The 16,432-nt window shown below is 39.1% G+C and overlaps 1 protein-coding gene across 1 annotated transcript in view; it reads right to left on the bottom strand.

Moving 5' to 3' along the window:
• Positions 1 to 2,894: 2,894 nt before the first annotated feature.
• The window catches only part of REEP3 (receptor accessory protein 3), a 37,518-nt gene continuing 23,980 nt past the window's right edge, over positions 2,895 to 16,432 (bottom strand). The window contains exons 6-8 of the mRNA XM_054276749.1: positions 10,150 to 10,297; positions 7,579 to 7,730; positions 2,895 to 6,836 (exon numbers count right to left, since the gene is read on the bottom strand). Coding sequence (XP_054132724.1) covers positions 6,780 to 6,836; positions 7,579 to 7,730; positions 10,150 to 10,297 — 357 coding nt within the window. The 3' untranslated portion in view covers positions 2,895 to 6,779. The remainder of the gene's footprint in view (positions 6,837 to 7,578; positions 7,731 to 10,149; positions 10,298 to 16,432) is intronic.

Below are 16,432 nucleotides of genomic sequence, written 5' to 3'. Positions count from 1 at the left end.
GCTGTGCTTTCTGAGCAATAAATGATCCCTGGTGCCTTTCCTTACCACACACATGTTCAACTCTTGAAGAGAACCAGAAAGGGATTACAGCAAAATGTCTTGGTTCATAAAAATGCTCAGAACTAGTTATGGGCCACTCATTGGTATTTCGGTATCTTATTGTGCATGTGCATTTATAATAAAAGACAAGTTAAAATAAATTATAGGTTTCTCTATAAAATATATTTTCTACCTCATCTAAAAATCTAAACAGAGGCAGCACAACCACAAGTCATCAAAGAGAAGAAAATTAATTGAGAGTGGATTAAAAATACTATTTATTTCCCAATGAGGCAAGGCACATAGACAGCTTGTACAGTGATTAGTTCCTGAAGCAGAACATAAGAACCACTGGGGAGTTTTTTAGAGAATGCTCCCTGCAAAACCAGAAAGAACTGAGAATATTAAAGTTCCATTAAGTTTAATCTCCATCAACAAAATAAAGGAAATAAACTCTACAGAAGCAGCCCTTGCAGGGCAGAACAAGAGAAAAGATTGCTTTCACAAACTGGTACTTTTGCTGCTCAGTGGCTGCATGTCTGTGCTTTAGCAAGTCTGATACAGTGATCTGTGAAGAATATAACTTCTAAAAGAATGCAGCTATCTACTTTATTTGCACAAAGGGAGCTTGTTAAATATTCTTCAAAATTAACTGTAGCTTGCCAACAAAAACGTTGCCAAGGAGAGAAGGGGCTACCAAGAGAGGAGGTTGGTCCAGGCAGGACTTTGGGGGATGCAGCCACATCTCTGCAGCAAACTGGCACTCCAAGGGGAGCTGCAAGAGACAGCCCAGAGAAGAGCAGAACAGCTTGGCAGTTGTTCCATCATGGTTTGAACAAGGGAGCAGCTTTCCTTCTTCCATGGCCTCTATTTTAAGAGAATCATTGTTTCACATCAAGATATAATCTAGACTGGATAATTTCAAGCCTCTACCAAAGGTTTATTTTGCTCAGTAGCCTTCTCCAAAGGCCAGGAGATTGTCCTGCCAATTCAATGATCAATCTGAACTACTATAAATGCTCTCTTCACCCAGGGGTTTGCAGAGTAACACCTAAAAGCTCCACGTTCTGTGAACAGCACAAGAAACTCCTTCAAGTTAGCAAGAATAGAGACATGAACCATCATTAATTAAACCTGGCAAAAAAGGGTTTGACCAAAGCACAATGAGTGGCTGCTGGTACAGTTTCTTCATGACTAGCACACATGGTAATGGCTGCATTTTGCCTAGCATTACATTTGTTTACAATCACACTAACTTTATAGAGGGTTTTAGATTTGCTTTGGGGCTTTTTAAAAAAGTCTTTCTCCTCAGCCATACAAAGAAATTCTGTTGTTTAAGGCAGTAAGGTAGGATGACTTTCCCTCAGTTTTCTTAGTTCATTTTTACTAAAATGAGTATAAAGATTGGCTGGAGTGGTGCAGCTCTCTGAGGAAGCAGTGAGTGCCACACAACACAGTGAGTGTGGTACACAGGAAAAGCTGTGAGGCTCAAAGTGCTGCTTACCTTGGAACTGCTGCAGCCTGAAAAAAACAGACTTTCTAAACTTTCTTAGCTTCCCCATCCACATAGCCACTGCACATTAGCAGACAGCAGTGAAATCCTACATTTTGAATTCCTTGTAGTCTCTGCTCCAGCTGCTTTCATAATTCCTATCCTAATGCAAACAGAGCAATCTGCTGCTGAAGTTTGGCAAAGGCAGGCAGACACAAGACAGGCTCCCATTCTGTTCCTGAATGCATCTACAGAAAGGAGGAAAATAATTTTGGAAGTCTATTGATTTCACAATATGTATTGGATTTCCCATCATATTCCACCATTTATTTTCCCATACTAGTGGGGAAAATACACAATGTCTCAGAACTTAAAAAACCCCCAAAACCAAAAAACCAAACAACAACAAAACTCCCCAAAGACCTGTCACCATTGCTGCTGCTGAATATTTAACATTTTAACCCAAGATACACATACCAGCACTAGTTTTGAATACTCAGATTATTCCCTGAGAGGGTCTTACCAGCATCATATTAAAAAGCAGGAAGGCAGCTTTTAGCCCACATTCAGGAGTGCTCTCACTACCTGCTAAATGTCAGCTGAAGAAATAAAGGTTAAAAAGTCAGCATTGCTTTCTGACATCCACAATTTCTTGGCAGGGTGCTTGTACTGCATGAACTTTTCTGACATCAGAAACTGAATCACTGCAAGGTCCCTTAAGAGTCAGTCTGTGCTTCTGGGATGGATCTTCATAATGCTTAAAAACTATTTATTGCTATTGTCTTTTAAATCTTTCTCCTCAATATCAAGAAATTCTTTTATTTGAGGAAGTAAGCCAGGAAACTTGCAAACAAGGCCCAGAAAATGTGGTTACTGAGGATTTTGCTTGGGTTTTGGTAGGGGTGTTAACAGATGACTCAAAAGGAGATTTGAAAAAGGAAAGGGCCAAATTCATCTATGCATCTCCTCCCCTGGATTACCAGAAGAACTCTGACTAGGGAATGCAAAACAAAATCAGTTTGATGTCCAGCAGTTCCCCAGGAAGTTACACTCTTTTGGGACACTGAGCATCTCAATTTTGATTTACTCTGAACCATACATCTAATCAAACCAGGTGACACCACAGCATGTCCAAGTTGCCTTTAGCAGGGTACATCTCATTTCAGCCTAAATTAGCTTCAGACTTCATGGCAGAACCTCAAGGGCAGTTTAGTCATACTTTAAAGAGTTTTTCAAGTTTCTCCAAAGTTCAGCTAGGTTGTTTTTGGTGCTTGAACCATTATAATAAGTAACAGAACACAGATTACACAGTGACTAGTTTGTTAATAGTAATTCAGGTAATAAAATATCCACTGCATCTTGCTCAAAGCAGCATTTATTAAAGTCAGCATCAAGATAAGTCAATGCATAATGAAGTTTCCATCCTACAAATATGTAAACAAGTTGACAGCAAGTTATTATTACAATATAAAAATTAAAGCTTACATTGCATTTTTTTAAAGCTACTATCTTCAGTCTAAATGTATATTCTCTGGTTTGTAGCATTTAAAAATACAAGTTCTTGAAAAATGTTAAAGTATTGCCTTGGCACATACATTTTTGTAGAAAAAGTACTTAAAAATACCAACTTCCCATTAATAAAACCAACACCAAAAATAAAACACATTTTTGTCACGAACAGCACATTGAATGTGTCCAGCGTTTTCTTCACCATTCTCTTTTACCAAATTATCTTCTATTTTAAAATTCATTATAGTTTGCAAAATGTTTGTTGGATGTTACTCACTTACTTTCATACACCAAAGGAATTAGCAATATTGGCAATTACATTGCAATCAAAGTCCAGCCTAAGCTCACTTGCAGCTGAGGCCACCAATGCAATCCTCATCTCAGACTGGCTATTTTAACAAGCACAGCAGGCTCTTGCTAAGAAAGCTGAGTCAGTTCACACATATTTTGGAAAGGCTTGAAACCTTGATATGATTTAAACAGAAAAACATATTCTCTTTTAAAGCACTTTTAAACCCCAAGTCTTTGATTGACTACAGTCAAATTAGCAGTCCTGATGGTGGCAGTCAGTCAGTTCTCAGGAAACACTTTGTTCAGAAGATTAGATAATTTGACATCAACTACATTTTACATTCCAAATCCAAAAAGAATGTTAAACATCAATTTTTAACATTTTTTTTTCAAGAATTTTCCTGGCAAGAGCTAGACAGATGACTTCTGCAGTTGCTAAGGCAAAAAATGTTTGAAAATTCCCTGTAACCAAAGTTAAAAGACTTTTAGTATTTTAGAAAGTTAAAACCAAAGTTAAAAGACTTTTAGTAGTGTTTCAAAACCTAAGTAAACTAAACTCAACAAGGAGAGAGAACTATGTATCACTGGGATAAAAGCTGATCATGCCACTGTGCCCTGACAAGCACCACCTAACAATGAACAGTAAGAAGAAAAAATGAAGATAGTCCAGTGAACCAGTTTGAGGATGAATTCAAAGATCAAAATCAGGCTGGCAAGAAAATATTTTTACAGTTGGCTGAATTAGACTGAAGAAAACAGCTAGGAAAATATTGAAGGTTTGATCATGTAAGACAGTTACCTGAAAGAAAAGAAGCACATTTACATGCAAACAGTAATGAATATGAATAATACTGCCAGCTTTCCTAATTACATACAAGTTCCAGGAAAAGGAGGATTTATTTAGCCTTTATCACTACTGAGTTAGTAAGTTAAGTCTGTCAGAAGTTGCAGCCTCAGGTACATAGAGACACATAGAGCAACTTCCTGACAGGAGTGTGGTAGAGCCTGAAACACTTCAATGATCTCTAGCCCTAGAAATGTGTTAAAAACATAAAACAACCCCCAAAACAGGATCTACATGAACCTGTACAGGAATTGTAATTCTGATAAAAATGGCTTACTCTACTCCTTCATGCAGGATTAAGATTTGTACAAAGATGATAATTTTTTTGCCATGCTTGATGGTAAAACAAGCATGATTAGTTACAGCAAAATGTGTCAGCAAGTTTTCAACTCTACAGCAAGAGTTAAGAGATTCCATCCCAGGCCCAGGTCAGTCTACTATTCAGAGAGGGGTGAGATGCAAATACAAGAGCTTAGGGTTCCTTAGTGTCTTACACACAGACAAACCTCAGGGAAACAGAGGAGAAGCACAAACATTCTGGGGCAGAAGTCCCACACTCCAGGGGAGGTTGCTTTTGTGATCACTCCTTGCCCACAGCTCCTTAGAAAAGCTGGATAACAAGGTACAGGTTTGGTTAAAGGATGGGATTTTTGCACTGTACTCATTTGGGAGAGAGCAGCCTTCCTGTCTTCTTGTTCCTGTGTTTCTGAATGAAGTATTACAGGTTTCAGCTTTTAATCACACATGGCCTGCTGGGACTTCTCCCTAAAGCACTGAGGTTCCTCAGAGATGCTGAAGTGCTGTTGTACTTGAGCACAGCTTTGCACAGGGCTTGCAGACACTTCCCACAGCCAGGGAGGAACAACACCAACACAGACCAGCTGCATTTGTACCCACACAACTCAAGCCCTGGCTGAAGCATGCAGAAAACTACTCTGAATGCTGCAGACCAGCAGTGAATTGCTATGGCTGTAACAGAAAAAGAACTGCCCAAGCCTCAGGAATATATTTAAAATCTCTGCTGGAGACTTGCAGATGACTGTCAATACCTGGGGAAAGGCCTAAGGATTGAAGTCAGAGATCCCAGGATAAGAGGAATCCATGCCATTTCCTCTTTGAGGGAAGTAACAAGGTCTGTCCCAAAGATACATAATAAAACACTATCTGCAAAAAGTGGTGGCTTCTCCCTGAATCCACAGTAGAAATAGAGTCACACAGCAAACTAAAGTCAGCCTAATTCTCAGATCTGCAGAAAACAGTACCAAAGGTGACCTAAAAAAAGTAATTTTGACAAGTCACTGCATATTGAAAGACATTTCAAAATTAATCTCTGTGCAGATATGCCATGGGATTCTAGGTTATAAAATGACTGACTAAATCAACTAGACTTTTAGAAGAAGTTATTTATATGCAAATATTTTAGTAATAACTTCAGCAATAAAAGAAAGTACTACACAGGCCATTTTAAAATCCACATATGGCATGAAATATACACTCATACATGTTCTGAAGTGCATATATATATAAATATATTTGTTCTTAAAGCAATGTAGAGCAAAACTAAACCAGGGCCTGACTAAGCTCAAACATACCTTGATGGCAGCATGACTTTAACACACAGCTCATGGGCTGATCAGATCCCTGAGGCAGATCACTGGAATTGCTACAAGTTGTACTTACCACAATTTTAACCAAAAACTGATTTAAATCATGTCACATCTCTTTAGATGGAGGAAGACAGACACAAACAAAACAACCTCACAAATAAAAAAAAAAACAAAACCCCCCAAAAAAAACACACACAGAGACAAAACCCACACAGCCCTATTATACATAGAAAGGCACCTGATAATATTGTTAGTAGCAAATATCTACAGCATCCTAAGTGTACTTAAGGAATCAAGATGAATTTTAAAAAGATCATAAAATACAAGAATTGCTGGCATTCAAAATGTAACTCTAACCTATTTAGCAAGTCACTAAAATGACATGTGCAGTTGTAAATCATTAAGAGTGTGCAAAACTACAGAGTTTTGCATAAAGTGCTATATGTACCCCCAGTTTGCTAAGGTTGGCAATATGATGCAAGATGATGTTAAGGATGTATCCAACCTACCTCACCTTTCCTTTTTCTTTCCCACCATAATCCACTGTCCTTTCAACTGTACATGTAAAAATCACACAAAGGCCTTTTCAGGAATTGTAGTTCAGAAAAATATTTCAAGTATATCTATCTTTCAATGTAAACTTGGGGACAGTATGGTTCAATTCTCACAAGCTGTAGGTACTTAAATCTTCTGCTAATTTAACTGGAGTTGCAATTATTTCAATCTGTTCAATACCTCTGGAAAAGAGTATTTCCCATTCCTCATTTAACTCCTATTTAAGGAGTGCTGAAATTCATGCTGTAACTTGTCCAGACTTAAATCTAAACGATTCTAGAAAAACAGAGTAATACTTGATCTGATCACTTGGGTTCACAAAAACAAGTCCTACCATATCTGTTCATACAGACTCATTTTAGGAATTGTACACAGATCTTTAACACTTGAATTCAAGTTATTATAGTACAGCAGTTTCTCTGGCAGGCATTGTGCAGTACACTTAAAAGTATACAGCAGGTCTCTTCTTTACTCTGTATTTCAGTGATCCATATCGTATCTGGGGGGGAAAATAAAATTATAACAAAGAGTTGAGTCACACCAAGCAGAAATATGATTCACCTGCCCACTAATCTTATTTTGCAAATGTCTTTCAGTGTGCTTTGGACACGCCAGTTTCACTAAGAGAATCTGCCTATGAGTAAATAACAAAGTTTCAACAGAATTGGGCAAGAAGAATAAGTATCATCTGTTTTCCTGGAATGACCCAAAAGTTACTCCACAGAGATTTATCCTGAAGTAGCTTTAAATTTTGTGATGCATGCACATACAAAGTGCCTTGAATACTAACTAGGATCTTCTCTTTGTAGAATCACAGAGAGTCAGGCTGTGTGTCTATAGGAACTAAAAAATTCTGAATATTCTTTATCTATTAAACAGGAGATGCTTAAGTGTGCACAACATGCAAATGATAATATTGCTATCCATAACCCTTCCAAGGTGAGCAGCTCCCGCAACTGGGTTCAGTGGTGTCAGAATTAGCATTGCAAGCACAGAGTCTGTTTCATCTCCTCTCCCCTGCTCCTTGCTTAGTTCATTTCATTCATGTATTTCCCCTAAACACTCCAAACTACAAAAGCTCCAAACCTAGATATTGTTATCACATACTTCCTTCCCCATTTAGCATTCCAGAACCCAGTTATTGCTGACAACTTCTCCAGGATTAAAAATCAATGTCCGCACTATGAAAAATGCCAATATAGACTGAAGAAACAAACTCCATGAACCAGGATTACACTTGCCTCTTTACGGCCTTTAATCGTTTTCACTGATTTCATACTCTGAGTTCTTCGAAGGCCTCTCTGAGCACACATTTCATCCTCTGAATGTGTCCCCTCCATCTCTTCATCTGTTTTATCATCTCCAGGATTTTTTTCCAGTGGAGTTTTATAACCTTTAAAAAAATAATTTAAAAAAAGTAGCTGTAACTTTTTGATTTCTAAGAAAGCCGTGATTTTCATCTTTACCACACATGATTTATCCTTTTAAATGATGTGCTCATTTCAAAACAGAAACATCAACTCTGCCACGAGTTTGATACTTCTAATCCTGCCACGTGGTTCCACAGGTGTGAAATGCAGTGATTCTTCATTTGTCAAAACTGGAACCACAAGTCTGCTGACATCTTCTGCTTTACACTAAACTGCAAAAGCCTTAGTGGTCATCTTAAAAAGTACTCAAGATTTTTGGATATAATCCCCATGAGAGGGAGGTTACGGTTACATAAACCTTTAAAGGTCCCTTGAACACAAACCATTCCATGACTTTCATTCATAGGATCCCTCTTCATTCTCTCATCCTCCTGCATTTTTAACACCAAAGCTCCTTCCATATCAGTAACACACCCAACTACTGTTAAGGGTTGTTAACATCCTGCAAAACCAGGACCAAGATTATTACCTGAGACTCTCACTAGAGGGCACAAACTGCTTAAAAACTCACCCTGAAAAGCTCCTTGGGGTCCAACAGCCCCGAATCCCCATCACAGACCTATCAAAAAGCTCCCAAATCCACTCTGGTTCCTTCTTCTGCCAAACTCTCCTTTTATCCCAGAATCTACAGGCTGTAACACTCAGGAACACCTTTTGGACTCCAAACCAAACTTTATTAATGACCTGTGTACATTTCATCTTAAGCCAATGTTTTATTTAGGCTTAGCTAATTTTTTTCCTCAGTGTTTTTTCCCTAGAACTTAGAATCACATAATCTATTCCACAGCTATTTGAGGCAGACATTCTGCTGTTCTGTTCTGCCATTTTAGAGTTAACACATCTCTGTTTCCAGTACAGTTTCAATTCATCCTTTTCAACACAAAAGATTTCAATCACATCTGTTTCTCTGTTTCAAACTAGCAGTGCCTGCAGTGACACCAATACTTCTTATCTCTGTTTGTAACATGTGATGCATCAGCATCCCATCAGAGCATTCCCTTTTTCACTGCCAGCTCAGCACCACCCTATGATCCATGTCCTACAATTTGCAGAGAACTCCCAGCTCAGACCACAAAAAATAAGATTGTGCTAAGCACAGCAGAATATTGATACACAGCGTTCCTAAATCTATGTGCACTTTTGATCTTTTTAAAGTTCCTAATGCTGCAGAAAATTCAAAGAAAACATGAGAGGTGTATGCTAGATAGCAGACCAGGAGCAGAAACAATTAATTAAATTCAACTAGCTGTAAGAAAGCTTTTTGACATTTAAGATTGAATCTCACAATCAGTGATTATTTATGTAGTATAAATTGAAGCAATAAAAAAAAATAAATTTAGAGCATTTTCAAGCTATTTCAGCTAGGTAGGTAATGCTGTCTTAGTGAGGAACAGACCCTGCACAACAGCTGCAGTGATATCATCTCTAGTGCAGCTCTTTATGAATTCTTGGCTTTCTCTGCAGCCAGCAGCTCCAGTTCACACTGCCCTGCACAGGATACCCTCTGGAAACAATGTGCAATTCAGCTTAGCTGCCTTCAGCTGGCCATCTATTCCTTACAAACACCATGGCCTACCACACTACCCATGGAATCCCTTGGACCCCACAAACACTACTCCTCCCCAAAACAGAGGGATAAGAAGGAATGACAGGCTTAGGTGAAAAGAAATAGCCCAGATCTACTTCTTTTGTGGGAAATATCAGCTCCTTGACATCATAGCCTTGCCATTTAAAAAGGTGTAGTTACCAGGCTTCCAGCAAAACCTTCCTTCAAGCATGACAAGCTCAAGAGCAAAGTGATGATGACAATAACAGTACATGTAATATAATAATAAAATAACAGTATCTCTGAACAAAACCATATATTGGTGACCACACACCATCTTTCAAGTGCTGACTGGCATCAGTCCATTATGAAAACTTGATGCCTTTATTATTCCTATCACCATAAGCAATTTTCCATTTTGATCTAATACTACAAGCCTGGTGAATTAATTTCTATTAATTTTCTCTTCTATTTACTCAGCTTCCATATGTTTGCACATTTAACTTCTTGTACATTTGTCACAGAAACTCCACTTAATCACATAATGTTTGACTTCCAATTAATTTTTACTTTGGTAATAAATTCTTGCTGCCAATTGGCAAGGACAGGAGTAATGAATACAGTATGATTACACTGAGAGTGGCTGTGAGAAGAAAGTAATTCAGGAAAGATTTCTTAACTGTCATAATTTACTTTGCTTGAGTGTACTCTGTTTAAGTGTATTGGAATTCTTTGAGGCCTTTTCCATTTAGAAATGGGATGAATGTGTTTCTGCTATTGCCCTTGTGCTTTGGGAGAATTGTTCTTTTAGGTAGGGAAGAAAAAAAGATACATACCTGAAGATTCACTTGTAGAGGCTCTGGTTTTCTTTTTAGCTTCTGGCAATGTCTGATAAGCTCTCTGTCCAACAGGCTCATCTCCTTGTATAGTAGTCAAATCGTGCATACTGAAACTTCTCAGTTTCTCAGTTATTGCACCTTGGCTCTGAAATACAACAACAATATCTTTGGAATCCAGGCAGAGGTTTAACTTTGCTGCTCAGCTTGGGTTAAGATGCTTAAGCCCATGCTTCCTTGCTGCACAACAAAATCCATTGAACAGACACATGCAGTTGCTTTACACTTGTGAAGGTATTGCTTTTACCCACATTGCTCCCACATGACAAAGTTACACAAGCTGGCAGCTTAATTACAAATGCTGCACTTCAACCCTTTCATCTGAGCAAATAAAGGCTGAGGGTAAGTGTTTAAAAGAAACACATTAGAAATGTTCACTTCAGACATGGCAGTTCAAGGTGGCATGACAGTAACACTTCCACTTTAAAGAGTATGGTTGAAGATAGTTTTCTGCTATTTTATATTTTATCCTCCACAAATTTGAATAAGGTTAAGGAGAAAAGTGTTAAAAATACACTCTGTAACATTAACTCAAATAACTGAGAAACTGGCAGCACTATAAAAGCAGCTCCAGTTGACAGAAACTTGAAACCACAAACCAAAGAGGTCCTGCCTGGACTCCAGGCTAACAGGTCCTCTTACTAATACAGCTTTACTGACATAATACCAACCCCAAATCTAACCCCACACAGGTGAATAGTTAATCACACATCAAGTATTCCTTCTCCAACTGTCTTCCCTTTTTTTTCCATATGGAACATATGGAAGTTTCTCTGTTGGAAAGAAAGGTCACCCAGCAGCTCCTTCATCTTACATCAGATGATGTTATTATTAAAGCATTAAAGATTAATTTATTGCATAAGCAACTAAAAGACTAAGACCACGAGAACAAGTACTCAAAGTCATGTTAAAATAATACTTAATTCTTCCATCTCTGGCATAAGGCAAAAAATAACCATTTCAGGGGAAGGTTGACAAGCCCGTGCATGAATTCCACTTCAAGCAAGCGTTAAAGACTTTGTTTCATTCTTACAAATGAAGCTTTTAAGTAAAATTCTTCATTTGACCAGCATGCTAGTTAGCAGGAGCAGAAACCTGGGTACAATTCCATTCACCTTTCTCTGCAACAGCACCAGCAGAAGGCAATTCTGGCACTGCTGGCCACAGCCATTTGCTCCCATTCTCATGACAACTGTTTTTGCAGTTGGTAGACCAGCACACTGAATTAGTCCACGTTAAAAATAGCCATGTAAAGTGAACAGACAGTTGAATTAAAGTTCCTGAAGTCTGTGTGGGTACCAAAAGGCAGGGGGAAAAGTGCCGGAAACCTAATATTAATTTTTTGATGACTAGTTACTAGTATAGCACATAAAATTAAGACAGTGGACAGCATTCTACTAAAGCACAACAAACTTATGATAATGCTTACCCAATCATTGTCACCAAACAACAAAGAAAAGATTTCTTGTGAGAGAAGTAGAAGCCTTAACTTCTCTTCCTACATACTTGTAGGATGACTCAGTTCTCACAAACTGAAGTACATCTTGTCTTTGAGTTAAAGTGCACTACGAACACTGCACAGTGTCTGTATTAAAGATTGTAAAAATCCCAAAGTCAAATTTCTTCCCCAAAATGGCTCATTTGAGGCAGGTGTCCTAAAGTCTCTCTAAGGCAGGAAAAATCCTGCCCCTCCACTACTCCACTTCTTGCACTGAAAAGCATTTCAAGTAAACTACATCAGGAACCAGCTATGCCTGAGACCTTTATCAGCTGCTAGGACATGGAGGAGAGCTGCAGAAAGAACTGCTTCTTTTGACAAGTAACAGCTTACACTAAATATATTACCCTGCTATAACATACAAGAGTGTTCATCAGGCTGTGTCCAATGCTTAAAGACATTGAACAGGACTCAAGTCTCAGTCACTGAACACTGAAATATTTTACTGAATATGTAAAATGGACCTAGCTGGTTCTCAGCAGAATCCATACAAATTCAGTACAATTCCACTCACCAAGAGTGAACAGACTCTACTTAAAACAGTGACAGAAGCTGGTTTTGGCCAGCAGCAAAGTATAGAAAGACACGCTTGTTTAACAGCTGCCCAGCAAGTTCATTCATCATGTGATATACTACAAAAAGACATTTGGAAATTGTATAGAATAATGCAATAAGGATTATAACAACTAACAAATTAAGAATTCACATTACAAGCCTATATTTCTTATTCCACTGTGGATAGAGGACTAGATCCAAGCTAGGAACATTCAGCCCTATTTTCCAGTGCAGCTTTTGGATACAGAGTTTTGTTTTTCAAAGGAGGAAAAAAAGTCAAGTATGTGCCATAAAATAACACTGTGCCCCTAACCAAACTGCATGGTTCAGCAGGAGCTCCTGTGGAGCACTGCCTCACTCAGGGAGCACAGCAGGGATTTACACAATGGGCCCTTCATTCCAAAACTACTTGCCAAGATGGAAAGTTTTACTCAAGTTACACACAGCAAACATTGAGAAGTTTGAAGGGATATAGACACAAATAAAGATGCAGCACACATGCCTGGGAGTCACAGTAGAATGGAAGCTGTGCTGTGCTGGACAGTCCCCATCACACACTGCACCAATCCTATGCAGCTACTCCCTACAGGGCCCCCAGTCCCTGTTCCACCCCTGGAATATCCAGTCTAGCCAATTCAAGATTGATTTCTACTTGAACTCCACTGCATGGACTGAAGGACCAATTTCAAGGTGTTCTGTGGGAATGTGCATAGCACTGTGCTCACACTGCATTTAAGACTTCAGAAGATTCTTCCACCCCCATGCCCAAAAGCAGCAGTTAATTGCTTTCTGCTGAAACAAAGCATTCTGTGTAGATCTGGATTACTATCAGCTCAGAATGAAAGTCTGGCTGAAAAATATTAAATTCCTTCCTACTGCAGGAAATGTGAGATTAAATACCCTTTACAGCAGGAAATGTGAGAGTAACATTCCCATTTAGAATAATAATGCTTTAAGAACTTTACTATTTTGTTTGAAAGGTCAAAGAGTTACAGCTTGAAAGCAACATGTTTGCCCTAAAAGCAGAGCAATTCAGGTGTAGGTGGAGCTGAAGAGGATCTCCTGCCTCCACTCCCATGCCATGGATGTGGCAGCAGCCATCACCTCTCCCCAGATACTGCTCAGGAGAAGGTGGCAGAGCAGTTATCACTGGTGGCTCATCACATCACCAGTCCCTGCCAGTAAGCAAGGAATGCACCAGGCTGCACTCAGCCCAGAGGCTGGGAACTAAATTACACCCCAAAAGATTGAGACACATACATTTACAATTAGAGTGCCAGGGATAAAGAAAATAAATCACATAACTTCAGCACTAAAATTTCTAAGTAGGCAAACACTGAAGAGAGATGAACTGCGAAGTCTGTGTGTTGTCTTAAACAAAATGCAAGTCTGAAAGAATGATTTTTCTTCATTATTCAATAGCATTTCCTAAAACATACTAAACTTGTTTAAGAGTCCACATGCATTAGCAGTAACCAATGTGAAACACCAATTAAAGTTGTAATATGTTTCTAAATCAATTCTTTGAAATAAACATAGCCCATTTAAGGGTCTCCTTTCAAGACTACTCAGTCTCTAGTAAGCTATTAGTCTCATCAGCTGACCCTCATCTATGAAATGCCATTTTCCATTCTGTTATTGAGCATGTACTTTTATGGAAGTGGCTGTAAACAAACCCCACACTGTGTGCCTCAGGGACTCTGCTGTTCAATGGCACTTGCAGCCCTCAGGGGGCAGGATCACTGTCACTGACTGGAGCTGCCTGCCTGCCTTGGACAGGTTCCCAATGCATGCAGCACCCACATTCTCAGCTGTTCTCTCCCTGATCCCATCCAAGCTGACAGGGAATGACTCCTGCTCCCTCTGAGCCTGCCCAGAGACTGCTGTCCCGTGAATGACCCCTGCAGCACGCCAGGCAGCCCAGCAGGGAGGAGGATGACAGCACTGCTGCTCCCTAGAGAGATCCTGGCTGTGTGCCACAGCTGGCTGCAGCACAGCTCCTTCCTCTGCCCTGCCCTGAGTGGGGATAAGGGGAAGGGTGAGCAAGGCCAGGAGAAAAACACTCCAGCAGCAAAAAGGCAGCAGACTCAGGATGACCAGAAGGCATTCAGGAAACACAGCCCTGTGACAGTGTTCACAGGGGTCTGAGGATGAGGGAAGAGATGAGGATCTGACCTCATGTTTCAGAAGGCTTGATTTATTATTTTATCATATATATTACATTAAAACTACACTAAAAGAATAGAACAAAGGATTTCATCAGAAGGCTGGCTAAGAATAGAAAGAATGATAACAAAGGTTTCTGACTGACCATGACAGTCCAGACAGCCAGACTGTGATTGGCCATTAATTAGAAACATCCAACCTGAGACCAATCACAGATGCACCTGTAGCATTCCACAGCAGCAGATAATCATTGTTTACATCTTGTTCCTGAGGCCTCTCAGCTCCTCATGAGAAAAAATCCTAAGGATTTTTCATAAAACATGTCTGTGACACAGCCCTCAAAACATATTATCACCACCACCAGCACTTTACAAATGAACACTGTTTGTGTGACCTCATAAAGAGGGACAGAGTATTTCACAGCTTAAGTAGCAGTTCCCCTGCTCATAGTGGTAAGGACACCAGGTTTCACTAGTAGCTCAAGAAATCTGAATTCATGGGTTGGCTGAAATTTAAACATAGAGGTAACCATCATCTCAGAAGACCTGAAAAGCAGATGCATCACTGGAACTTAAATGTTGTGGACATAATTTCCCCAAATCCATAAACTACTGAGCCTATTAAGGCATCTTGTTTCTGATTCTTTTACTAATAAAAATTTCCTTCAGTATAAAGAAAAAATTTAACACAGACTATCTTTCATCTCTAAATCTCCAGAAATCAGGATTTTACAAATATTTGTTTTCTGATAGGCTAATTTAACACAATTTATTTTGCCAATGTATGCTATTTAGGAGGTTTTGAAACACTACATTTTATATGAACAGTGGCTAACTACTACCAGCTAAAAATATCAATATGAGAATGCAAGCTATAAGCCACTACTCCTGCCAAATACATTTCAATTTCAAATAGGGGAGCAGGTTTAAATCTATGTCAAATTCCAGCAGACTGACCTGGCTGGCTGCTCCAACCTCCCTAACAGAGGCAACAATGGTAATCCCCTATTCCTGTGACAACCCTTGAAAAAAATCACTCTCTCCCACATTTGATATTCCAAATATTTCAGCAAGCTTCCAATCCATTTTAACATCCTCTTAAAGTCAGCATAAGCAGTTTTCTTGGACACTTTAGTGTCTTTTGACATAGGTTTAACCTTGCACACATGTTTAGCCTCTCCCCCTCTCCTAATTTGAGATCTGCTCTGTCAGAATAAGCAGGTGTGCTCTATGAAAAAAAAAGAACAGTGATGAAAGTGTGCCCTCTTTCCCATCAAGACTGATCTCACTACTACAGTTCTGTTCCTGAAATCCTATAGCATGCTCCACCAGCTCCTGGTGGAGGGATAATCTTTTCACCTGCTGGAGGCAGCAGTCAACTCCTGAAAAACAGGGAACAAAATCAAGAACACATGCATTGTGTCCATTTGCCTGCATGGAGCAGGCACGCGCAGCATTTTGGAATGACAAACCCAAGAGGCTTAACGTGCCAAAATAAAGATTTTCTTCAGTGAGTCTCCTCTTTCACACTGTTAAAAAATCATGCCTATTTTAGGGCTATGGTATTGCGGTGGTTGTTTTTCCCAAGCATCTGATCTGCACTGAACTAATTCTGTACAAATATTCATGAGCATGTTCAACAAGTTTTAACAAATGGAGCAGGCATCTTGCCAGTCACAGCTGAATAGCAATGAAATCTAAACACAGACACTTCAGAAAAAGTTATTAATTATTTCAGAAGAAAGTGGGAGGAGATACTGGTGTTACTTATTTTACAGTATTTCTGCTACACCCTAAAAATTAACAAGGAAATATCCAACCACAGCCAAACATAAGGGGCACACACAAAGCATAAGAATCCTTACAGGTGCTTATTGTAATAAATGTCTAATACAAAGAATTTGCATTTTAGCATTTAGCAATTAAACTTTTTCTCCCAGTAGAGCACTTTGGGTGTTTGTTTGTTGGGTTTATTTGGTTTATTTAAATAACCTATTTTCACTCT

Source organism: Melozone crissalis, unplaced genomic scaffold (genome assembly GCF_028551555.1).
Source record: "Melozone crissalis strain CALT ecotype California unplaced genomic scaffold, PUWL_Pcris_2 ptg000019l_1, whole genome shotgun sequence".
NCBI lineage: Eukaryota > Metazoa > Chordata > Aves > Passeriformes > Passerellidae > Melozone > Melozone crissalis.
The sequence above is the reverse complement of the archived record's forward strand: the minus strand, read 5'-3'. Positions and strand labels throughout refer to the sequence as shown.